The sequence below is a fragment of the Macrotis lagotis genome, chromosome 1 (genome assembly GCF_037893015.1).
Source record: "Macrotis lagotis isolate mMagLag1 chromosome 1, bilby.v1.9.chrom.fasta, whole genome shotgun sequence".
In the NCBI taxonomy this organism is placed as follows: Eukaryota; Metazoa; Chordata; class Mammalia; order Peramelemorphia; family Peramelidae; genus Macrotis; species Macrotis lagotis.
The window spans coordinates 861,993,438-862,018,312 of NC_133658.1; the positions used below are offsets into that span (position 1 = coordinate 861,993,438).

General features: G+C 35.6%; 1 protein-coding gene and 1 long non-coding RNA gene across 17 annotated transcripts in view; one reads left to right on the forward strand and one right to left on the reverse strand.

Moving 5' to 3' along the window:
* The window catches only part of LOC141508878 (uncharacterized), a 52,085-nt gene extending 42,198 nt beyond the window's left edge, over positions 1-9,887 (forward strand). For 4 of the 7 annotated variants that reach the window (XR_012474529.1, XR_012474526.1, XR_012474531.1 and 1 more), the window contains 3 exons: positions 309-500; positions 3,635-3,760; positions 4,998-9,887. This is a non-coding gene — a long non-coding RNA (uncharacterized LOC141508878). Of the gene's footprint in view, positions 1-308; positions 501-3,272; positions 3,761-4,997 lie in introns of all 7 variants that reach the window. The other 3 variants (XR_012474527.1, XR_012474530.1, XR_012474532.1) reach the window with 3 other exon arrangements.
* EPB41 (erythrocyte membrane protein band 4.1) overlaps positions 1-24,875 on the reverse strand; it is a 179,803-nt gene that overhangs the window by 41,677 nt on the left and 113,251 nt on the right. For 3 of the 10 annotated variants that reach the window (XM_074217896.1, XM_074217899.1, XM_074217897.1), the window contains 5 exons: positions 22,675-22,772; positions 20,831-21,003; positions 9,236-9,447; positions 5,173-5,229; positions 3,992-4,054 (listed from right to left, as the gene is read on the reverse strand). In XM_074217896.1, the coding sequence (XP_074073997.1) occupies positions 3,992-4,054; positions 5,173-5,229; positions 9,236-9,447; positions 20,831-21,003; positions 22,675-22,772 (603 nt within the window). Of the gene's footprint in view, positions 1-3,991; positions 4,055-4,959; positions 5,002-5,172; positions 5,230-9,235; positions 9,448-20,830; positions 21,004-22,674; positions 22,773-24,875 lie in introns of all 10 variants that reach the window. The other 7 variants (XM_074217901.1, XM_074217898.1, XM_074217904.1 and 4 more) reach the window with 3 other exon arrangements.

Here is a 24,875-nt window from a genome sequence, read left to right on the forward strand (position 1 = left end):
GAGAAAGTGGATGTTAAGTCCACATCTGGGCTTACTGCATATGTTTCAGGACTGACTTTCATTTGATTCTCTAGGAAAAAAGCTTCTTTTTACAAGAGAAATAGAATTAATTTAAAACAAAATTTGTTTAAAGCTCTTTCAGAGGCTTGTATTTTTTAAAAAAAATACATTTTCAAAAGGAATACTAAAGGGAAATTAACATGGAAATAGGGAAAAGAATCAGTAGAAAAATGCTAATTTTTATTCTAGATCTATGGCTGCTACATTCATTTGCTAGACTGAACTATAAATTGTTGCTTTATGATCAGGCAAAGAAAAAAGCTGACCCAAGAGAGGAGATCTTCTTGCTCATTCCTCAGAAAACTTTCTGCATACTGTGATGAAATGTGGTTATTTCTCAAGCCTACAGACTACACCATTGAAAAAGTGAGAGCTGGAATTTTTGGCTCAGCAAAGAGCAAAAGGAATCTGTCTACTAGCTAAGAAAAAGCATGGACAAGGTACAGTCCAAGAATGACTTATGACTTGGTTCCTGCTTGGAAATAAAGTACATGAAGATGAAGAATAACTTTTTTAAAAAATCAGAAGTATTTAAGTGGTAAACAGAAAAAAATCCAAAAATTCAGTAAGAGGGGAAAAAAAAGCACCCATCAACCCAGAGTTGTCCTTAGAAACTGACTGAGAATGATTGAGAGTGCTGATTGCTATATCCATCCTGCCAAGCTTGCAGTACGTTTTGGATACTGAGATGGATATGGGCTTTCAATTGTAACAAAATGGAAAGATACTGGTTTTGGAGTCAGAGGACTTGAGCTTGAATTCTGGCTATATAATCTGGGGCAATATATAACCTTCCTGGACCTCAGAGTCTTCTCACCTGTACAATAAGGGGGTGGACTCAATCTCTTAAATTCCTTCCAAATCCAACTCTATGCTATGAGGCCAATGGATTCTTAGTGAGGTTAACTAGCCCTCTGGAAAACTTGGGAGTGAAGGAAGAAGGAACATGGTAGAGATTTGGGAACAATGAAGAAACTTTAGAGTCAACTATTTCAAAGATATTTACTGTTTGAATTTGATTTGGAAGATGAGGGTAGAAGAGACAGAAGGATTTAAAAGTGAACATGACCTTGTTCATGCCAGAATAAAAGTAGCAAATGGGGGCAATACTTTGTTCAATGGCAGATAACCTGCAAGACATAACTTTGGAAGAAGGAAAAATTTCTCCATAGAAAAAGCATTAAGGTATGATCAACTAAATTTCCTCAATAACTCAAAGGTTAGACAATTTTTCTGATGTTCCCAATCTCATAATTTCAACAGTAATTAAATCAAAAAGTTTTATTAAATAGAAATGTTTTCAAAAGATGGCTAGTGGTTTCTATTTTAAAACACACTTGTTTAGGAATCCTCTCTCATGGCTATCAATGAAATGCTAGGAGAAAAAAAAGCACATCACACACAGGAACACTGTCACTCTTGGAAGCCACAACACACTCTATGGAACACAGGGCAAATATATGATTGGTACTATAAGCTCATGTTAGGGAAGGGTTGGGAGAAAACAACTGGGGGGGCAGGCTTCTTCTTAAGGGTGGCCTAATTAAGAAATATACTTTTATTTGAAATTTCCAGATGATACTCTAAGGAGAAAATGAAATTTTATTTTCATCAACCTCTGGAGCCTGAGTCAATTCTAGCCCACTCCTAGGTTGGTAGGTAGGCTGGGTTGAATACAGTGAATCCGGTAACATTTGAAATAATCCACGTGAAATTTAGAGTTAATCTGTGGCTCATAGGACTCTCATAAATATTTGGAAGAGCCGAAAGAGCAGGGGACTGCTTCTCTGGGTATCTCCCTAAATCTGGCTTTAAGACAGCTCTTTGGAGGGTACTGTCAACAAAGGAAAACATAAAGAAGTGTGAACTAAAAATCTTAGTAGATGGTTTCTGAGAATTAAATGGAGTAGGATCTCAGGCATGAAGCCTATCCTTTGGGATATTAAAAATGCACAAAGAACTAGCAGAGGGGAAGAGATTAATTCAACAATCTGAGATTTATAGTTGCTATCTGGAGACAAGTGGCTTTCTCACATTTCAGATGAAGAAACAACCAGACAAGGTTAAATGAATTGGCAGAGGCCATATATTAAGTGAGTGGCAGATTTAAGAAAGCACTCTTATTCTCTCCAATAGCTTACAATTTAGTTTGAACATCGAATAGGGTTACATGAAGTATTTAACATATGCTTTTGGAATGACTGATTCTTCAACCTACTTTCCCAAAATGAAAGAAAGGTGATTTCCTTTGACTAGATGTGTTATTCCTTCCTTTCCCACCTTGCTAAATGCACTTATCCCTTTTCATGCTCAATATTATAATTTAGATAAATATTGTATTCATTTGTCTGTAAGTGTTGAATATGCTGATCAACAGATCATAGACTCCCAAGGTACAAGAATTGTGTTTAACTTGCTCCATATAACACTCTTTAATTTATTTCTTTAATCATAGGATGATATTTCACAATAGGAAGAGAATATGATAGATTATCTAATTTCTTCCTTCAGTTAGAACTTGATATAATAGGAAGCAGATTATGGCTCAATAAAAGGATATCCCATGATGGAATGGGCTGCCTCAGCAGGGAATGAAAATTCTCTATCCCTGGACATCTTCATGATCTAAAAGATCAATGATCATGTATGTCAGAGGATTAATGTTTGAGGTAGGGGCTGAGGTCTATTCTTACTTGGCTTTATGAAAAATACCAAACATTCCTCTCAAATTATAATTGATTTAATTAAGAAATTCCCACAGAGGAGAATGAAGAAATTGATGCAATGCTCCATCCCAACATTTAAGGAACCTTTATATGGAGAAATTCTTTCCATTTATGCTAAACTCTTAATACTAGAACTAAACCTACTTCTTTTTGTTCTGTGTTCAGAGGCCTGCTGGTCATTAGCCTCTATTTAAGAAGCCTTCAAAAGCTTGAGAACAGTTAATTAAAGTACCCTTCTAGAGAGTAAAGAATAGAAGCTCTTCTGAAATCTTGTTCAGTAGTCTTAATAGCTGACCCTTTTATCAGTTTTATATATTCTTCCCCAAATTTAAGCCTAGTATAGAATCTAGAACAGGATATATAGTAAGTTAGGAGGGGATCTGACCAAAATTGGGAATAATGAGAGTTATATCTCATCATTCCTATATTGCTTTTTATATTATATCCTGAATTGCTTTTCTTTTCTACCTTTTTTTTTTAAAAAAGATGACAGTATATTAAGTATACTGGAAAGAACTCTAGTCCTGATAGTCAAAAAACTTGGATTCAAGTCAGTCATGGAAACCTAGGTAAGTCATGCAAATTCTCTAACTCAGTTTCCTCATGAGTAAATGGAGGTAATGATATTTGCACAAGTTGCCTAATAGAGCTTTTTAAGGAACAAATGGAATAAAATATGAAAAAAAATATGAGTTCTTAGTCTTTCTTTTGTGGATTCTTTTAGTTTCTGACTATGAACATAGTAAGTTCATCTGAATTCTGATCCTATCTACCTAATATAATTCCAATTTGCCCATTTTACCATTCCCTTATCTTTTCCATATTTTTCCAACTTTTCTATGTCTTAGGCCAACAGATGAAAATAATGCAATCTGTATTTGGGACCTGTGTTCATCTATGGGAAAATTTAGGAGACTTGAACAGTGATATTTTGGAATTTAACAGAATTTACCAGTCCCCCATCTGAAATGGAGGTAGTCCCAATCATATATTTTTCAGATAAGTATGAGATGAAAACCAAAAAGGCAGGAGATGGTTGCAAATATTCGTGTTTTAACAACATGCAAAAGCATTTTTAAATCTAAAATTTTTTCATGCAAGAGCATGCAAACCCAAATGCAGCAGAGAAGGAAGAAAAAGAGGCCAGCAAAGAATGCAGAAGGTTCCAGGCAACCAACTGAAATTAGCTTCAAGTTCATACAAACCTCCAACATTAAATTGCTATGTCTGATATAAATGTTTTCACCATCTAGTCTCTTTGTTTTTTTCTGTGAAAATGAAAGGGGGAAAAAAACAGAAAAGCACAAAAAATTAAAATGTTGTTCTTGCGGGAAAAATTGCAAATTGGCAAATCAAAAATGTTTAAAACCAAATGTCTGGGACACAGCATATGGCACAACATGGAATGGTCATGGAACCAACAAGGACAAATGCAGAAATAATTACCACCAAAAAATGAATGAATTTGTTTATGAGTGATGAAAGAATGTGGTGATTTCATTTAAACAGACAGTGCTCCTTGTTTTATTGGCTTCTTTGACATCAAATTTATACTTCCTTCTTATATCTGAAGCCACAATGATTTTTCAAATAAGATGAAAATGCAAGTCATTTAAAAAGCTTTCAAGTTCTGTAGATTATCTACTTAGAAAGATGCTCATTTTTTTTCAATATCAGGTTGCAAGTTTGGTGACAAACACTTCTAATGCTTTATATGAGGTAGGTGTATAAGATTACCTATGTCATATAACATTTTGCTAGAGTAAACATATTATTTACCTCATTTATATAAGATGGGGAAAGTAGAGAAAAGGAAGGATGGATAAACAAAGCCAGTTTCTGACAATGCCAAAAAATCTTGGTGATTTTTACAAATTTGAATGAAATACTATTAATAACAAAAAGATATTTGTAACACTTTACCAATAAACCATACCTTCCAGATGACATTTTTTCATGAAAAGGTGAATGAAAGATTGTTTTTTCTTTAGTTTCCTTTGCTGATCACTGCTCTCCATGTGAGAGCATGACTCATTCCAAAAGTGAGGTAAAGATAGCCCTCAAATAACCAACAGGAAGTCAATGAAAAGAATGGGTCACTGTCTCTTTAATGACTTGAAGTGAGCATGGGCAAAGTGGCAATGTTGCTCTGTGATATTGAAAAGTGTCTAACCTTCCTCATTCTTATCAGATCTTCTGTTTTTTCTGCAGGTTGCTGTTTTGCAGTGATTAAAAAAAAAGAAAAAATGATAAAAAGTTGGCTCATTGAAATTTGCTTGGACTTTCATTTTACAACCTTTTAAAACAAAGAAAAAAGGAAGAAGAAAAAAAATGGGGTGATAGGGAAAAAAAATTAAAAGGAGCATGAGCGACTGTCGGCACAAACCTGGATTTGGTCACCATTTATGGTGGGTGTTGTGACCTCGATGTGGGTTTTTTCCACCTACATTTAAGAAATAAAGTGGCAAAAACATTTCAGGTTAGTGGATTTTTCAGTAATAGCTTTGCTCCAACACATAGTTGAATATTGTGGCTGGTTGTAAAACACAATCTAATATATAATCATTATCATGCAGTTTTGAGGAAGGTGGTAAGGAAAGAGGCTCATTTACTTCCAGTAGCAATCTATTAGTTTACTTTTCCACTGTTGAAGCCAAAAAGATAATTTAGAAAATAGATTTAGAAAAGAGAATACAAGGTAATTATTCCATTTATTTAAATGAGCATATTTTTCCAAAAGAAAAGCTGACCATAGTAATTAGGTAAAATCAAGGCCTTAATCAAATTTCCATTGTTTATGTTTCTTTTGGTCATCTGAAAGCATTTCAGAAAATATTTTTAAAAACCATTTTACAGGTAAAAAAAAAACCTAAAGCATGATATATATATATATATACACACACATATATATGTATATATATATATATATATATAAATATATTTGAGAGAGACAAATAATTCACATTTGTATTTAACACACATAGAACATATAATAAGATTTAAAAACCACAAAGGGAAGTACAACTTGTTGCTAGCTGATCAATTTTTTAAATCTATCTGTACCTACACCTCAGCTAATCACATATTCAATCATAAAATTCACTGACTAAAATAGTCACTATGATTATATCTAAGGTTAATTTATAAATTAGCACACAGAAAGGTGACCTACAGCACCCAAAATAAGATTAATGAGAATAAATACCATAAGCACTCTGAAATACTGATCACTAAGTCATGAAAATCTGGGAGTTTAAGGAAAGGGGTATAATTCATAGGATCACTGATATAGAGCTGGGAAGAACTTTATATGTATCATCTAATTCCATTCTCACTTTACAGATGAAAAAAAACCTGATACCTACAGAGTTGTTGTGAAAGATTAATTCTGGTTGTTATTAGACAGTAATAATGGACAATGTCATCTCTCTAGATCTGTTTCCTCATTCTGTAAAGAGGAGGGCTAAACCAGATGATCTTGAAAACCCCTGGCAGTTTTAAAAATCTATGATCTCATAAAAAACAGCTTATGTGAGAAAAGCGCTTTGTAAATCACAGAAGACTATAAGACATGTAAATTGTCTTATCATTGTTGCTGTTATTGTTAGCTATTCATTTTCAGTGTCCAAATTATTCATGCATATTTGAATAATCAAGGCTTTTGTCTTGAGATCCCCTGTAATATATAGAAGAAATTTGGGAAATCTTAATTTCTATGTAGGGACCAAGGCTCAAGTGTCAGGGATAACTGGATTGGGGAAAGGCCACTTTCCTATGAAGTTCTACCTGTGCCCATGTATCATTAAATGCGATGAATGTACAATATATTCAAAGCATACGAGACCTCAATATCTGTAAACCAAGCCTCACCCAGTAATGACTACTGACAGACTACTTCCAACTATCCACATCAGATAGATACAATTTCCATTCAGGCAACAAAGTTATTTTGTTACTTGGATTATATAATAAATGTGGTTTTAGGCAAATGTCAGATTTCTCAGTGCTACAATTCCACCTTGCTACAAACAAAATCAGAACAGTTTATAGTTATTGTTAATATGGGGAACAATTAAGATAATTGAGGATTAACAGAGATGGCTTTCAAGTGATTACAGGGAGATTACCTGAAGTACATTTTACATAACGATTAATTGGCAAGAAGACTCAGTTCTATCACTCAAATGGGGGCACACACCAAGGGAGAATTCTTCCAACTCTGATCTAGTCACAATAGCAAAGGGATGCTATTCTTAGACATAATTATGTCTGTCCTACAGGCAGGCAGAGAATAAGTAAATTAGCAGAAGGCTAAAGGAGTTTTAGCCATTGCCAAGATACTCCCTGCCAACTGTTGGAACATGACACTTTCCAGACAGTCAGTGTAAGTCAGGGAGGGGCAGAGGCTGTGTCAACAGAGTTGCCTAGCTGTACAATAAGCAAGAAAAAGAGAGTCAGGTGTGATATTGTATTATAAAGGCACTGCTTCCTTTGTATGTGCAGTTAAGTTGTTTTTTTAATCATGTCTGACTCTGCGTGACCCTATTTGGGGCTTTCTTGGTAGAACTCATTTTAAAGGATATGGAAACTGAGGCAGACAGAGCTAAGTGATTTGTCACGCAGCTAGAAAGAGGAGTCTTCCTGACTGCAGGTCCAGTACTACACCACCTAGTTAGTTGCCCAAGACACTGACTAGGTGGTCACAACAATGCTTGTATGGCTATGCATATTCTTTCTCTTTGGACCCAATTTAGATCCAAAGCATAAAAAATAGATAAAAAAGAAAAATCCCTGCAACTGTCTACAATATAAAGTACAATGGACCTGGAGCCAAAACACATAGAACTGAATTCAGACAAGCAAGTTGTTAGCCATGTGACCTTCTTTGGACCTCATCTCAATGATTTCTAAAATGAAAAGGTTGGGCTGTATGACCTCCAAGGTCCCTTCCCAGGCCTAAAGTTCAGTGATACTGTAAGTTTAAATGAGCTAGTCTGACTTGCTCTCTGGGTGATGAATCTGCACAAAGAAGACGAGATTAATTAAATTGCCAAGGTGGTAGAACTTCCTGAGGATATCATGGATATTAGATTTCTTAACTACTTGATAAAATTTTAAATCTCTTCTTAAAAAGATGAACACATTGCTCTCAAAAATCATTTTATCAATAGTGGGATTTGTACCTTCTCCAATAAAGTAAAATGAATCCCTCAGGATTAACACTGCTTTTACAGGCTTAAATAGTTCATGAATAAGGTTACCCCAATTCCTTCCTACATCTCTAGAAAATCAGCGGATAAACAATGCATTACAAAGCAGCTCAATGACTCTATGTACAACCAACTTACAGCTGTTCACAAATTTAAGAGTATGGTTTCTCTTCTTTAGGGAGGCAAATCTGAATAATTCAACATGCAAATGGACCTTGATTTATGAAATAATTATACTCTGAAAGATGTGTGTGTATGTGATTATTTTTAAATCATTTAAACTTTGTACTTAAAGAATTTCCATTGGGAAAGTTGTGTATCAAAAATAATCTAGTTGTTAACCAAATAATCACCTAGCTTTGTAAATTTGGACCTTTATATACTGGCTTTTGGCACCAAATGGAAATTACAACTTATTCTGGAACAGCTGTGCAGAATTCAACTGTATAGGTTTTTTCTAGACTTGATAAAGAAGCCTTATGACATTTCCTCCTTTCTACACTTTATTTCTACTCAATTAGTGATGATGATGGAGAAGTCCCCAGATCCAGGAACACTGTATATTGCATGTTTTTTTGTGGATTATTTTTGAAGATTTTTAAAATGCATTCATTGGTTTTGTTAAATTTTTTTCTTCTTCCTATTTTTAAAAAATTCTCCTTCAAAAGGAATCTTTCTCTAGAATGGACATGGGGGAAATCTAAGATACATAAAAGATATAAATACAAAATTTAAGGAGTTCTTTCCCTTGAGGACACAATTACACCAAAGGAAAAGAACAAGAAAAGTGAGAAGGTTCTGAATGACAGGTGGAGGTACAAGTTGAAAGAATACTAGTTTGGGAGTCAGGAGACCTGGATTCTAGTCCCAGTTCAGCTATTTATGTGCCATGGACAATGAACAACTCACTTCATCTCCTCTAGCCTTGTTTTGATGCAATAAAACTACTAGATAATAGCTATGTACAATTATGGAATTATATGTAAAACAAAGGAGCTGGACTAGATTAGGATGCTTAATCTGGGAATCTGCTTTTGAAAAAATATTCTGACAATCATATATCAGGTTTTGAGTCAGATTACTCCTCATCACAGCCACTGACTTTGTCAAAACTCAGTAACTCTACCTCCCCTTCATTATAAAAAAAACAAAGAAAGTACCCTGAAACTTCATCAGTCAACTAAAAAGAGCACAGCGACCAGGTACTTTAAGGGAAAACCAAACTAATATAACGGATACCTTCCATACTTCAGTGGGCTCTGGTTCTTCTTGTTCAGGTGCCACTTCTTCTTTTTTTATCTCTACCTTCACAATTTCCTTCTGCACTTTAGAGACTGTGGGTTTCTTGCCATTAGAGGTACCAGGGAAGCTGACTTCTGGACCTTGGCTCTGAGCAATGGCCGGTGCCGAGGTAGGCCGAGGGCTTCGGTCTGGTGTCTCTACTGCCCCAGCTGTACAGAGTGAAAAGAAAAGGTATAGGGAAGGCAAGACAAGATTCACAAAGTCCCATTTCAAAAACCACTGGACAAAGAGGCTTGGATCTTCATAGAGAATGCTAGTTGTGATATATATGTATATATACATACACTCAAAACTTAACTCATCTTCTCACCTGAAATCTGTCTTTCCTTCTTACCCTATCTCTCTAAGTGCCACTGGCATGTTATCTAGTCATCAGGCCTAAAAATCTATTCATCATTGATTATTCTTTCTCCCTTATCCCCACATCTAATCAATTGTTATGTCTTGCTGTCCAGTATGTAGTAAGAGTTTAATAACTATTAGAGGACTAACTACTGATTCAACTTCCCCCATATCTCTGTAACATTCTTATTATCACCAATAATTTGGGTCATCATTCCCTTTTATCTGAATTATTCTAATAGTCTCACCTGGAATATATTTTTTTAAAATTTAATTGAAATTTTATTTAATTTTTCTAATTACATGCAATGTGAGTTTTTCAAAATTCATGCATTTTCAAATTTATGAATTCCACATTTCTCATCCCCTTCCCCTAGAGGAGGATAGTCTGGTAAAAGTTGTATATGTACATTCATGTTTAACATATTTACATATTAGTCATGTTGTGAAAGAAAAGTTGGAGGAACTAAGGGGAAAGGAAAAAAACATAAAAGAAATTTTAAAAGAGTAAACATAGTATGCATTCATAATTCATAATTTTTTCCCTCTGCATGTGGAAGAAATTATCTATGGCAGGTCTCTCATCACCTGGAATATTCTAAAAGATTATCTTCCTGCCCAGTTTCCCCCTTCTTCAAACCTTTCACTGAGCTAACAAAATCTAGCCCATATTCTTTCCCTTCCCAAAAACCTTCAGGGACTCCCTACTGCTTAAGGGAGAAAAATACAAACTTTGCAGGCTGGTCAATAAGGCCAACTCTGATCTAGCTCTCCTCTATCTTTCTAGGATCACGTCACACTATCACTCTCATTCACATACTCTGTACTTCACCTAGAAGGAACCAATAACCATGACTCTATGTTTTACTCTTCCATCTCTAGGCATTCATGCAGGATTTCCTGTAATGTACTCCCTTATCATCTTTGCCTGTTGATTATTTTTCTCTGCCCTTAAGACCCAGCACAAGGGCCACACCTTCCATAAAGAAATAGACAGCATGGCATAATGGAAAAGCATTGGATATGGAGTCACAAAACCTGGGATTGAGACCGGGTTCAGATACTTAAAAGATGAATGACTACTGACAGGTCAGTTTCCTTAACTGGAAAATGGGGATAATAACATTTATTCTAACTACCTCAAAGAGTTGTGGGGAAAGCACTTTGTCTTAAGACACAACAGGAATATAAATTATTACTCCTGGCCCCAGGTGAAAAGTAACTTCTTCCCTCCTCTTCCAACTTTCTTAGAGTCCCTTGCCCCTAACATATTCTACTACTGAATTCTTTTTCTTTCCATACATGGTATTATCTCCTTAAGGGTTTTTCATCATTCAATCAAACAAGCATTTATTAAATGTATTCGATATTCCAGGAACTATGGTAGGTATGGGAGGTAAAAAGGTCTCTGATCTCAAGCTATCAGGAGAAATAACGCATGCACTATTACACAAATACAAAGTCAATTTCCAGGAAGGCATCTACTTGGGTGAAGGAAGGGAAAGCAAGTAGGGGGTGATGTCTGAACTGAGTTTTGGAGGGAACAAAAGTTCCAAGAGATAGCAATAAAGAGAAAGTGTATTTTAGGTTTGGAAAAGAAATGAATACCAAGACTTGGAGATGGAATAATCCTGGTATCACCAATATTAAAGGGCCTGTTTGACAGGAACCCAAAGCAGGGTGTGACAGGGAGGAATGTGCAATAAGCCTAGAAAGGTAAGGTGGAGTCAGTGAGTTAAAGAAGGGTTTTAAATGCTAAAAGAAAGGAGAGCTTTCAACACCTGATCCAATTGCCTTGCACATTTGGTGCCTAATAAATATGAACTGAAATCCAGATGAAGTTCTATTAGCCCCTTTTTTCAGATATTAATAAACTTTTATAGATTCAGAACCTTTTAAAAAGACCTGCTCTGCCTATTTACAGCACTTAGGTTTGCTTAGCCTTTTATATTCTCCTAAGCACCAAGGCTAGATAGATATACATCCATACATTTCTGTGTTTTGTGTGTGTGTTGTGTGTGTGTGTGTGTGTGTGTGTGTACCCTATCCCCTCTTGCAAAATTAATTTTTTTTAGGTTTTTGCAAGGCAAATGGGGGGATTAAGTGGTTTGCCCAAGGCCACACAGGTAATTATTAAGTGACTGAGGCCACATTTGAACTCAGGTACTCCTGACTCCAGGGCCGGTGCTTTATCCACTGCACCACCTAGCCACCCCTACAAGATTATATTCTTTACGAATGTATAGATCATGTCTGATTCATCTTTGTCAAAGTAAATTAGATTTCATATGTCTTCTAAATCTCTATTACTTTTCAGTGTCTATGAATGCAGAAACATGAACCAGATTCAAAAACTGCTTAAAATGTAACAACTGATCTGACTTTGTTTTTTAAAACAGCATGAATTTCAAAACTTCTAGCCATCACTTCTCCACGGAGACAAGGTAAAAATTGGATGAAACTTTTCTAATCTTTTTAATAATCTCCAAGAATCCTAACTTTTATATCCTTGACTGTTAAATCAATCTGTTCTCAATTGTACACAAGGCGGAAGCTGAGTGACAAAGTTTAAAGAGGATTAAAAAAAAAGAATGGCTAAGGATAGCAAGATCACTAGCCCAGCAATGCTAATCCACATATCATAGAGTGGAAAGGGTCCATATCTAATCCAACCTCTACTTAACCAGGAGTCCTCTCTTCAGCCTCCCTGACAGTTCTCTAACCTTTGTCTAAAGATTCACAATGATGAGGAATTCATCATCTTCAAGGAAGTTCAATACACATTTAGAAATCCCCACCCCCACTTTGGTTTGGATTCTAGATCTTTTACCTATCACATTCTCTCTTCCTCTTTTTATTTGATTTGCAAGGGCAAAAAATTTGCATATATGTATATATGTGTGTGTGTGTATATGCATATAGTCATATGTGTATATATATATATATATATATATATATTTATGACTATGCCTTATTTATCTTCAGTTTAAGAAAACTGAGCACAAAAATAAACTTTCCAAATAAATGAAACAATCCTTAGAAGTGCAAGATTTATTTAACTTTTGGGGGAGGCATTATGGATTCATAGGAAATCTCTCTAAGACATTACATAATTTTGTCATTCCTTCCACACAGGATAAATGAAACCATTTATCCTTAAGAAATTATAGATCAGGGTGGCTAGGTGGTGCAGTGGGCCCTGGAGTCAGGAGTACCTGAGTTCAAATCTGACCTCAGACACTTAATAATTGCCTAGCTGTGTGGCCTTGGGCAAGCCACTTAACCCCACTGCCTTGCAAAAACTAAAAAAAAAAATTGTAGATCATACCTTACAAAGGATAGTTCAAATTCATCAAGACACTGAGCATTTACTAAAAGTCTACCATGTATAGGCACTGTGCAAAGCTCTGGAGAGCTTCCTATAAAAGAACTCCTAGTCTAAAGGGAGAAAATCAGTCAAAACTGTACAAATCAAACAAATCAGGGCTAATCCCAGAGGGAAGGCATAAACATGAGAGGAGACAGAGAGGAGGAGGAAGACCACTCCGACGGGACAACCAGAGAAAAGGGTCTATAAGGAAACCAATGTCTCTGACATGTGAGAAGAGTGAGGGTAAGAAGACAACAAAGGAAGGCATTTTTATTTTATCTTAGAGAAGATAGACTGAGATTTTCTATGAATCTATGATGCTTTCAAATTAAGTATTATGTGTATGGATGTACATGTGGGTTGAGTGTAAGATGGCACTTGGAGAGAGGAAATGGAAGGTCAGAAGAGAGATTAGAGCTGGATAAATAGATTTGACAATCATCCTCATAGATATTTTAATTAAATCAGTGGGCGCTGATGTGATCACCAAGTAAATAGGATACGTGAAAAAAGAGAAGAGATCCAGTGTAGAGTTTTGGGGGAAGACCTAGGGTTTTCAAGAGTGTTCTGATGATGATGATGATGCTTGTCTTTCATACTTGAACAAGACCATGACATCAATCAGGGAGGTGATGCTATGAAAAGTATATGATTTAGATTTGAGTGAGGGGGGTACTATGCTAAGTCACCAGTCTCACCTTCACCTCCAGAGCCATCTGTGTCCAGTGGCCAGATAAGAATCAGGATGACTGGAGATGACCCTGGATTTGAGGCAATCAAGGTTAAGTGAATTGCCCAAGATCACAGCTATTAAGTATCAGGTGTTTGACGCTGGATTTGAATTCTTGTCCGCCTAACTCCAAGGTCAGTGCTTGATTCACTGTTCCACCTAGCTGCCCCATAGATGAAGATATTGAAAAAGGAGAATGAGAAAGTTGGAGAACCAAGAGGAGAAAACAGGAGAAAACAATGTCTCAAAAACTTAAAGAGCAGGGAGTTTCAAGAAGGATGCTGATCAACAGTGTACAAGGATGTCAAAAGGTCAAGAAGGATGAGGACTGAGAAAAGACCAATAGATCTGATAATAAAGAAAGCACTAGTAATTTTGGAAAGAACAGATTCCATAGAATTATGTGGTTCAATTGAAGAAGTCATAGAATCTTTAAAGAATATTCATGTTTCAGATAATGGCTAAATTTGGTAAGCTAAAAAACAAAGAGAAGAAATTAATATAATTTAACTTTTGGGAGGCATCATGTCATATAATTGAAAAAGCAATGGATTTAGAATTAGAAGGTATGTGCATAAGTCGTGCTTTATCATTTACTATTTGATGCCCTTGGGCAAATTATTTGAATTTTCTAAACCTCAGTTTCTTCATTCGTAAAATGAGGATAGTAACTGAAACACCTATCTACTTCATAAAATTGTTTGGTAGAAATGAGATAATATATGTATTACACATTATAAATCTTAAAGTACTGTGTAAATGACAGCTATTATTAATCCAAAGAGATAAAGAGAAGAATTTCATAAAATATTCAGTGGCATAACAGAAATCTATTAGACTAAATGAGAGGTCCTGCAGTTTGAGTTTCCTCTACTATTTACTACTTGCCTGACCATTGGCAAACCACTAAATCTCTCTAAGGCTCATTTCTCCAACCCATGAAAGTATGAAAATCAGAGTTGTTGGAGGGTCAAATGAAATTATGGATATACAGGTCTCAATAGCTGCAAAGCATGAAGTAAATGTAAGTTATCACATCATTATTACATATACACAGCATCCATTGGCAAATGAAAGACACCTCTACTATTGTCTTCCATTCATCAAACAAATAATTCAATAAATGATTGCTGAGAAAGACAGGAATCTATTGTGCCACTCAATGAGAGATTGCTTAGTTCTTACAAGTCCCTGTTTCTCTTGGGTGACTGTCACTGCTACTCTGAGCCAGACAATGTGGTATAAGAGCAGATGGCAGACCCAAATCTGTCAACACAGAGGAATGTGACAAAATATTTTGCTTCACAGTTGTGTTAAAAGCATCATCGTACATGTGTATTCACACCCCCTCCCAAGGTTTTAATTCAGCTCTGTCTGGCATCATAGTAACATGGTCCATGCTTTCACCATGTGTTAAAATAACACATTGCATTTGGTTTTAATCCAGGACTAATATCTCTGAGCCAAGTTTTTAACATCTTCAGTATTTCTACCCTAGCCCTCAGTGTTGTATGCAGAAAGAGAGAGAGCTATAATATGAGAAGGGGTGTTTGAAAAAGATAAATAGAAGCAAAGAATAATTAAAGACTCAGAACTGAAAGGATAATCTAGTCCATCACCATCTCCCACCTGGAACATGACCATCCACTACAATACCTTAGACAAGAATCTCTGAACTTAGTCTTTGGTCTCTGAACACCTACAGCAAAAAGCAGCCTATTCCTTGTTAGAATGTCAGATGTATGCTTGCCAAAAAAAAAAAAATTTGTGCAGAACTGACACAAGTGCTCACAGAGGGGTCAAAAGAAGCATTACCAAGATACCCTGAAAGTCTCAGTGAAGAACTTTAGAATTGATTGTACAGCATGGGAGACACTGGCACAGGACCACCCTCATCAGTGAGGGTGCTGAACTCAGGAAGGCAGAATTGAAGCAGCTCAAAGGAAACGTGACATACCTAAGTCTAGAGTACCCACCCCAGGTGTTCACATGGGTTATTTGTGCTCAACCTGTGGTAGCATTCTGAGCTCACATTGGTCTTATCAGCCACAGTTGGAAACACTGTAATTTGTCTCAAACATAGTGATGTCATTTGGGTCTTCTTTGATAACAAAGGACAAGAATCATTCCTTTGGACAGCTCTGTTTAGGAAGTTCACATACCATTTTGCTCCCTGTAGCTTCCATCTTCCATATATTCTATACTGTTCTATGTCTATTACAGGAACAACTGTATTCTTGGGGATTATGTCCTTCCCTTGAGCCTTCCCCAGGTTATACATCATCAGTGCTTTCAACTAATTCTCATATGACATAAGGTTTTAAAATCCTTTATGCAAGTAATCAGCCTCCTCTAGATGTCCTCCAATTTGACACTGGTCTATCCAAAAAAAACAGTTCCCAAAATAAGCATAACATTACAGTTGGGGGCTGAGCATTTCATTCTATACATTATATTTCTCAATTAAGTTTACAATCACATTGACTTTTTTGGGTTATATATTGCACAATTAATTCATATTGAACTTTCAGACCACTAGAGTTTCCAGATATTTTTTCACATAAAGATCTTTTCCAATCAATACCTGTTTTAAAAAAATCAACCACACAAGTATAGATCTTTACAGTTTGTCCTGTTAAGTTTTATCTCATCCACTGTTCATTTGCCAAAATATTTATACCTTCATCTTTCATGTACTAAGAAGTCATGGTACCTAGTTTTTCCACAATCCTTTCATATTATCTTCTCATCACTTAAAGAGCATTTTGAGATAAAATCATTAGACCAGAAATACAGCATTCTTTTTTATCAAAAATCCTGAAGACTATAAATTATCTACACAAAAGAACATTATAGAAATCACTGAAAAATTCTGAGCTTTAGTTTTCAAAAAATTTAAGATTTCCTAAATACATGGAGGGAAATTTTTACTTTTAAGAGATATCTAACAAGCCCAGTTTCTCCAATTTGCAGAGTTTTGAGGAAGGAATATACTAATGGTTATAAAGAGATATTATAATATATTGTTCATGGATTATACTATAAAGAATTTAGTTAAGTATTTCAACAATTTCATAAAATGCAAAGTATTATTCTGAATGCTGGGGATAGGGAAAACAAAAATTCCTCACCTTATGAAGCTTATACTCTAAAAGGGAAAATAAAGGACATGCAAAAAAATAGCATGGTAATAACATAAGATTCATTAAGCGCTATATTAGGTCTGAGGAAGGAAATATTACCAACCCAAGATGGAGAGAAATGTGAAGAAGGTAACAACTCGAAAGCATGGACTGCTTCACAACTTTATGTCACCCATGCACAGGATAACTCAAAATCATGAAAATGGCCAAAGTCAGGAGCTAATTAGATGGCATAACCCTTAATATTGATGCAATTTAATTTCCATATCTATAATATCTATAAAAGGAAGTATTGTTCTTCTACAGGTTTATTGGAATTAGATGAGGCAATAGAGGTATAAATAACATAAAAGTATAAAGCACCTTAAAATTAAATGACATTATATGGTTAGCAGCAGTTAGTCTTAGGATTAAAATTCTATTCTAGAAAGCAGGATTTGAATTGTGGGATCAGTGTCAACTCTTCAGTTATTGAAGCAGATACATTCAAGAAGTTGCAGAAGAAAGGACTGTTGTGTAATTAAACCAAAGTTCTTTAAAAGCAGCCCTAAAGTCTTACTTGTCTGAAGGACTATAGATTCATACAATGACTCTAATGTATTCTAATGAATCAGTTTAAGTAAACAGAGCTCAGAGAGGAAAAAGGGGGTGAAAGTCTCTTTTCTAGGGGAGTTGGGGGAAGGAAACTCATTAGTGACATGAAAAAAGTTATATACTGATGTTCCCACTGAATGTTCCTAGACTTTGGCCACAATGCAGGAAAAAAATTGGTTTTTGATAACACAAGTATAAGACACATTTTACCTAATTTATATGCCATGTGCCATATGACTTGTTTGCAAAGAAGGTAAAAAGAGGGGCGGCTAGGTGGCACAGTGGATGGAGCACCGGCCCTGGAGTCAGGAGTACCTGAGTTCAAATCCAGCCTCACACACTTAATAATTACCTAGCCGTGTGGCCTTGGGCAAGCCCACTTAACCCCATTTGCCTTGCAAAATCCTTTAAAAAAAAAAAAGAAGGTAAGAAGAAAGCAATATGCTAAAGTAGTAAGAACACTGGCCTGAATTAGAGATTCTAGATCTGGCTTCCTACCAAGTTCTGACTGAGTAAGTCCATTCATTTCTCTGGTTCTCAATTTCCTTACCTGGAAAAAGAAATTATTAGACTATAGGCTTTCTAAGATCCCCTCCCAGCTCAATGTGTTAGGGTTTAAAGATAAGTCATTTTTAAAAATAAATTTTTAATGAAAGGTTAACTATCCCCAGAGTAGATTCTCTAATAAGCAAAAAACAGCAAAACAAACTTTCAAAAGGAGAAAGACTAAAAGAAATAAAGGTTATAACTTAAGGGAGGATGTAAAAAGGAAAGATTAAAGATCTAAAAAAGTCAATTCTATATATAGATGTCAATATCCTGCTTGGGGAAAATATAGAAAATTAAAAACATGGAAAAAGTTTTAAGAAAATTTAAGGAACTTCTCTCTCTCCCAGGAACAGTAAGTTACATATGCAGACAACAAAATGTATCATTTTAAGCACTTCAAGTATGGAACTTCATAATAAAATATAAAACATTAAGATTCTTTCCAATGCTTTCCGTGCAATAAATAATTAAAGAGAAGTCAAAACTTGAGGAAACATTTTAGAATAGTTAAAATGAGGCCCATCAGAGAAATCTTGGAGGAACAAGAGAAGCAATGTTGCTATATACCTGGCTTTTACAATTCCATTCGGAGTTTTGAAATTCAATTTTTTGAGATATTTTCTCTTCTGAGGAAACTGCATATATTCTTATAACTATATAACCATATAAATGAGTCTTGTTAAGTTCACAAAAGCAAGAAGGTTATGAAGTCTAAAGAGCACTGGTGAGAGAGAGAGAGAGAGAGAGAGAGAGAGAGAGAGAGAGAGAGAGAGAGAGAGAGAGAGAGAGAGAGAACAAACATACTTCTCAATCACTTTCCCAGTTTCTGCCTATACTGACTTGGACCAAGTCCCTTCACCTTCTCAGCTACTATAAAGTAGAACACAATTATAATGCCTACTCTAAGTGGGATTGTAAACAAAGTACTTTTGAAGTGCAAGCAGTAATAAATTTGTTACTAAAATATTACTGTAACAATAGCAATAATTTTTTAGACAAGCAACATTTCTTCCTGGGACTTATAAAGATTTGACTGGTTTCGAGTTTCAAAATATCAAACTATATTCTATGCCTCATTTCCAACTTTTAAAAAACTCAATTGAGAAAATGTTTGAAGACGCCACTTCATGAAAATTTAACCTGTTGAAAATACTAAATGCAGATAATAACTTGAGCCCTAAATCATTTTCATAAGAAGAAAGAAAAGTGATTAATGATGGAAAATGTCAACCACATCCAGAGGGAAAAAACTATGGAGTCTAATGGAGACCAAAGCATACCACTTTCACTTTTTTTTAAAATTGGTTTATGTTTTTTTTCTCATTATTTCCCTTTCATTCTGATTCTATTTCACAATATAACTAATATGAAAATATTATCATGTTAAACATGATTGCATATATATATATATATAAAACATATCAGATTACTAGAGTGTAGAGAAGGGAGGTAGGCAGGAAAATGTAGAGCTCAAAATCTTACAAAAAAAATAAATGTTAAAAACTATCTTTACATGTAATTGGAAAAAATAAAATAACTTTTTAAAAGAAAGAAAAGACACATCTGGTCACTACTTCTTTATATATACATATATCTCAGAAGAATAAAAATGAGGTGAGAGTAGTTGTCTTAGGTAGTTCACTGCAATGCCTCACTCCATGGCATTGCCAGAGAAATATAAATAGTTTACATACACTTAATAATTGTCAGGGATGAACTAGGAATCAAATAAGGAAATTTGTCAATACCTAGCAAACTGGGAAATATATGCCTAATCAGACCAAATGATCTTTCTTTACTTGGAGCTAACAGAGTTCTTGATTTTCACTGCTCTAATAAGCTAAATAAGTATTGTTGACATTATTCATGTCAGACTATTAGACTGCTACCTCTGTATTCTTGCCTTATCAAAAAGGAATGTCACTAAGAGGTGGGACAAACATTTTCTCTGACTTGGGTAAACCTGTTTTCCACCTAGAATGACTCATGCAAAAGTGGAAGAACCAGAAATGGGGTAGATGAGACTCGGTCAGTTTCTCACCCTGGCAGCTTATTACAAATGCTCTTTGTTCTGTCAAAGGTCTTCTATTTGGACATAAGCAGAACTGTTTCATTTTCTGTAATTGTGTCTACATTGTCAGGGAAATTAACATGTGCTTAATCAATACTTGCTGGCCTAATCAATAAAAGTATTTCTGAGGCTCTGCCTCCAAGTACTACCTAGATCCTTTTTGAGAGGGTCGTGTTGAAGAAATCACTGGAGGTATTCAGAGGGAGGGGGCAATGACCAGTCATAAAAGAGCTATGCCAAGATTCTATGCAATTTAAAAATAAAACACACCCAGAAAATACTATCTATTGAACCCTTTTTTCCTCCTATTATTTAGTACTGCATTATCTTATGACTTAATAGTCTTTCTTGCTCCCATAATTGCTTTCAAAATATAAAAAAGGAATTGGGAAGAGAGCAGAGAACAGCAAAGATTAGACAGGAAAGCAGAGGTGGAGTGGAAAGAAGCCTGAATTTGACAGTGGGAGAACTGGATTCTAGTCTCAGTAACTGGAGAAGTTACATCCTCTTTGGGTCCAGTGCTCAATCTGTGAAGTAGGAGGGCTGTGCTAAGTGATGAACTGCTAGCATTTGTCTGTCTCTGCAATTCTGAATCTCTACCATTTCATCCAATATTAAAAGTTTATGATACCATGAATTGAATTGACCTGTAGACAGCTGTAATCCTTTCCCTTCCCCTTTATTATTAAGGACAGTGAGGAAATAAGAGAGAGGAAGAACATTCAGCACAAACCTCCATCAAGGCTCCTTGAGGCCCGTTTGCTTGCTGTGCGCTCAAAGTGTGGCGCAGGCCTATCAATAAGAGCACTGGCTTGTCTGGTCTGTGCCTGGGTCCGGCCACTGTAACGAAATTTGGATCCAAGGGCCAAGAATCTGCTCTTGGGAATGGTTTCGGTGGATGTTAGTCTGGAAAAGAGATACACACAGGTATATATAAATATATATATATATATATATATATATATGGTAACTTAAAGTAGACTAAGAAAAAAGTTATTGTATTATGAATTCTGTTGGTTCTCAACCACTCTTTATTAAGGTAATGTTTGGGAACCAAGCATAATCATGTTAAATGCCCCCTAAGCTCAAGAAACACTCAAGATATTCAATTGATCAGTTCAAATTTAATAAAATCTTGTACCATCTACACACACAAACGTATATATACCCTCCTTCTGTGTGATTAAGTGTTGATGAGTCAAAAAAAAATAAGATTTGAGAAAGTGGCAAATTATAGTACAAAGAACACTGGATTTAGAGTCCAAGACCTGGAATGAGCCCTGGTTCTGTCATTTTTCATCTGTGTGACCTCTCTAAGCCCCTAACAAGTTGGGACAACAATATGTCTAGTTTATAAAACTGCAAAGCACTATGTGAAAGTGAACTGATATTATTATTAGGATCTTTCCATTAGTCTAAGTAGTCCAAACTAGGGTTTAAATAAAATAATTGCTATGAGAGGAAAACTAATTTAATTCAGCACACATTTCCCTCTTTTCCATAATTTGGAATGAATGACTAAATTCTTATATATGTTTTCCCACAGACACAATAGGTTTATTTAAAAATCATTTTATAAAATGACCAATCACCTATAGTCAAATTACATAATACAATACATTCAAGAATTCAAGTGCATTCCTTTTTACTATTCTTCTATCTCTTTTGTGAAACCGTACATGGTTGGATGAAAGCAAAAAAAAAATGTGAACATAAAGGAAAGAAACTTGTAATGTCTAATATCAGACCCAGAATGGGTCCAATGTATGCTTTCACAACTTATTCTGCAATAGAAATTAAAAATAACATCTTTTCCCCTATTTATCCCTGTCTACTGTTTCTAAGGAGATGACTAAGATCTGAAAAACAAAATGGGTAAATATAGCTCCTACCTCCCAGGGTTGCTGTGACAATCAAATGAGATCATGTTTGAATACTCACTACTACTAGCAGCAGTTATACTGCTCCTGTGAGTGGAGTCCAGGGAGCAGCTCAATTTCCTCATTGGTCAGCTTGCTGACCCCCCCAATGGGAGGCAAACTCTGTGTGTACAAAAAGGCTAGGAAGTGACCTCATGAAAACTGAAGGAAAAGCCACTTTCCTGGATCTTCCTGCCTCTCTAGAACAGCTGGGCTTGGGTCAGTGTTCCTACTATGCAGCAACCCCTAGGTTCACATAGTGTATACTTCTAAAGGCCCCCTGCAGAGGAGAAAGGTTAGTGAGTAGGAACCTTCATGGCTAAAGTTAACTAACTAATCCCCTCTTCTACTGTTTTCGGGTCCTATCTCAGGACTCCAGAGAATGTCTCTGAACTCCCAGGAAAGAGAGAAAGCTCTCTTTTTTTCACCCACTTATAGATCATGAGAATACTGGGGTAAGTCTCTCTGAATCTGTTCACCTCTCAAAGGAGGATTTGGCTTTACTTTGGATTAGTGAAGATGCATGACTTTACTAAAACTGGATAGAATATTACCCAACCATACAAAAAACCATTGTACCAACCTTTAATTACTATCAGTCAAATTAAATTACAATGAAAGTATTTAAAAGGAGAACATATTCAAGTGAGAAATATACCTGAAAAATGTATGATGCTCTACACATACTTTCCACAATTTCTTAGCTGCTCGATAACTGGGAAGTTTGAATCCAATGGTACTTTCATATTGCTCATGCTATTAAAAAAAGGATAAGAATAAGAATAATTCTATGTCCACAGAAATAAAGGCTTCTGAAATCCTATACTTCTCCAAATATAGACCATTCAGAAGAGAGGTGATACCACCAACCAAACTAAGTTGGTTCAAACTATTACTTTTTATAAATTAATTTTTATTAAAGATATTATTTGAGTTTTACAATTTCCCCCCCAATCGTGCTCCCCCCCCACAGAAAGCACTCTGTCAGTCTTTACTTTGCTTCCTTGTTGTACCTTGATACAAATTGGGTGTGATGAGAGAGAAATCATAGACTTCTCTTCTCTTCTTTAAGGATAAGAGGTAACAAGATCAGACAATAAGAATTTTTTTTTTTCTAAATTAAAGGGAATAGTCCTTGAACTTTGTTCAAACTCCACAGCTCCTTATCTGGATACAGCTGGCACTCTCCTTTGCAGACAGCCCAAAATTGTTCCTGATTGTTGCCCTGATGGAATGAGTGAGTCCTTCAAGGGTGAACATCACTCCCATGGTGCTGTTAGGGTGTACAGTGTTTTTCTGGTTCTGCTCATCTCACTCAGCATCAGTTCATGCAAATCCCTCCAGGTTTCCCTGAGATCCCATCCCTCCTGGTTTCTAATAGAACAATAGTGTTCCATGACATACATATACCACAGTTTGCTAAGCCATTCCCCAACTGAAGGACATTTACTTGATTTCCAGTTCTTTGCCACCACAAACAGGGCTGCTATAAATATTTTTGTACAAGTAATGTTTTTACCCTTTTTCATCATCTCTTCAGGGTATAGACCCAGTAGTGGTATTGCTGGGTTAAAGGGTATGCACATTTTTGTTGCCCTTTGGGCATAGTTCCAAATAGCTCTCCAGAAGGGTTGGATGAGTTCACAGCTCCACCAACAGTGTAATAGTGTCCCAGATTTCCCACAACCCTTCCAACAATGATCATTATCCTTCCTGGCCATATTGGCCAATCTGAGAGGTGTGAGGTGATACCTCAGAGAAGTTTAATTTGCATTTCTCTAATAATTAATGATTTAGAGCATTTTTTCATATGGCTATAGATTGCTTTGATCTACTCATCTGTAAATTGCCTTTGCATATCCTTTGACCATTTGTCAATTGGGGAATGGCTTTTTGTTTTAAAAATATGACTCAGTTCTCTATATATTTTAGAAATGAGTTCTTTGTCAGAATCATTAGTTGTAAAGATTGTTTCCCAATTTACTATATTTCTTTTGGGTCCAAATTATTCCTAAGCAATGATTCCCTTTACAATATCTCCAACAAGTAGCTTGCCACCCTTCACTGGAAAACTCACAGGGAAGGGGAACTCCCTGCCTGCTAAGACTTCAAATGTCACTTTTAGCCAGTTTTTCTTTGCCTAAATTTGTCTCTCTACAACTTCTACCTATGTTTCCTTAAAACGAAAACATTTTGAAAGAAAAAAAATGCATAGGTACAGTAAAAGATGGATTATTAGATGTTATATTAAGGTTTTAAATCTCAGGACAGATGGGGGGCATAGGGGGTTATAGTCAGCATTATTAAATGGCATTATTGGCATTAATGGCATTATTAAAAAGAATGTCATCAGTTTGGGAATATAGGACACCAAAGGAAAAAATTTACTAGAAGTTAAGAAATTTACTGAAAGGATAGTTTTTTTTTTCCCCTATTAAGATACTTCTTCCCACTACTACAAAGTCAAACAGTCCACTTTATTTTTTGTTCAAGGGGAAGAGAGTGTCAATTATACATTTTATTTCAGTTAATTCTGTTCCATGTGGGTAAGAAATTGGGCTGGTAAACAGATCAATTACAATTCATTTCTAATTGGTAGGGGAGTAATCATTATCAAAGATGGAGATTATCTAACCTCTGTATGTTTTGTCTTTTTTGTTTTGAGGACACCTGACTTCACTCAATGACCAGGGCATGGAACATTAGGCTCTTTTCAGAATGAGTCACTGGAATTAATCATTAGCAACCAGTGTGGTATTTAGGTATGAAAATCAGAATAATCTAAATAAGACTCTTTTGTTTCTGTATATAAAATACATATGTACGTATCTCTCTATCCATTGTTTCCATTAGCATATA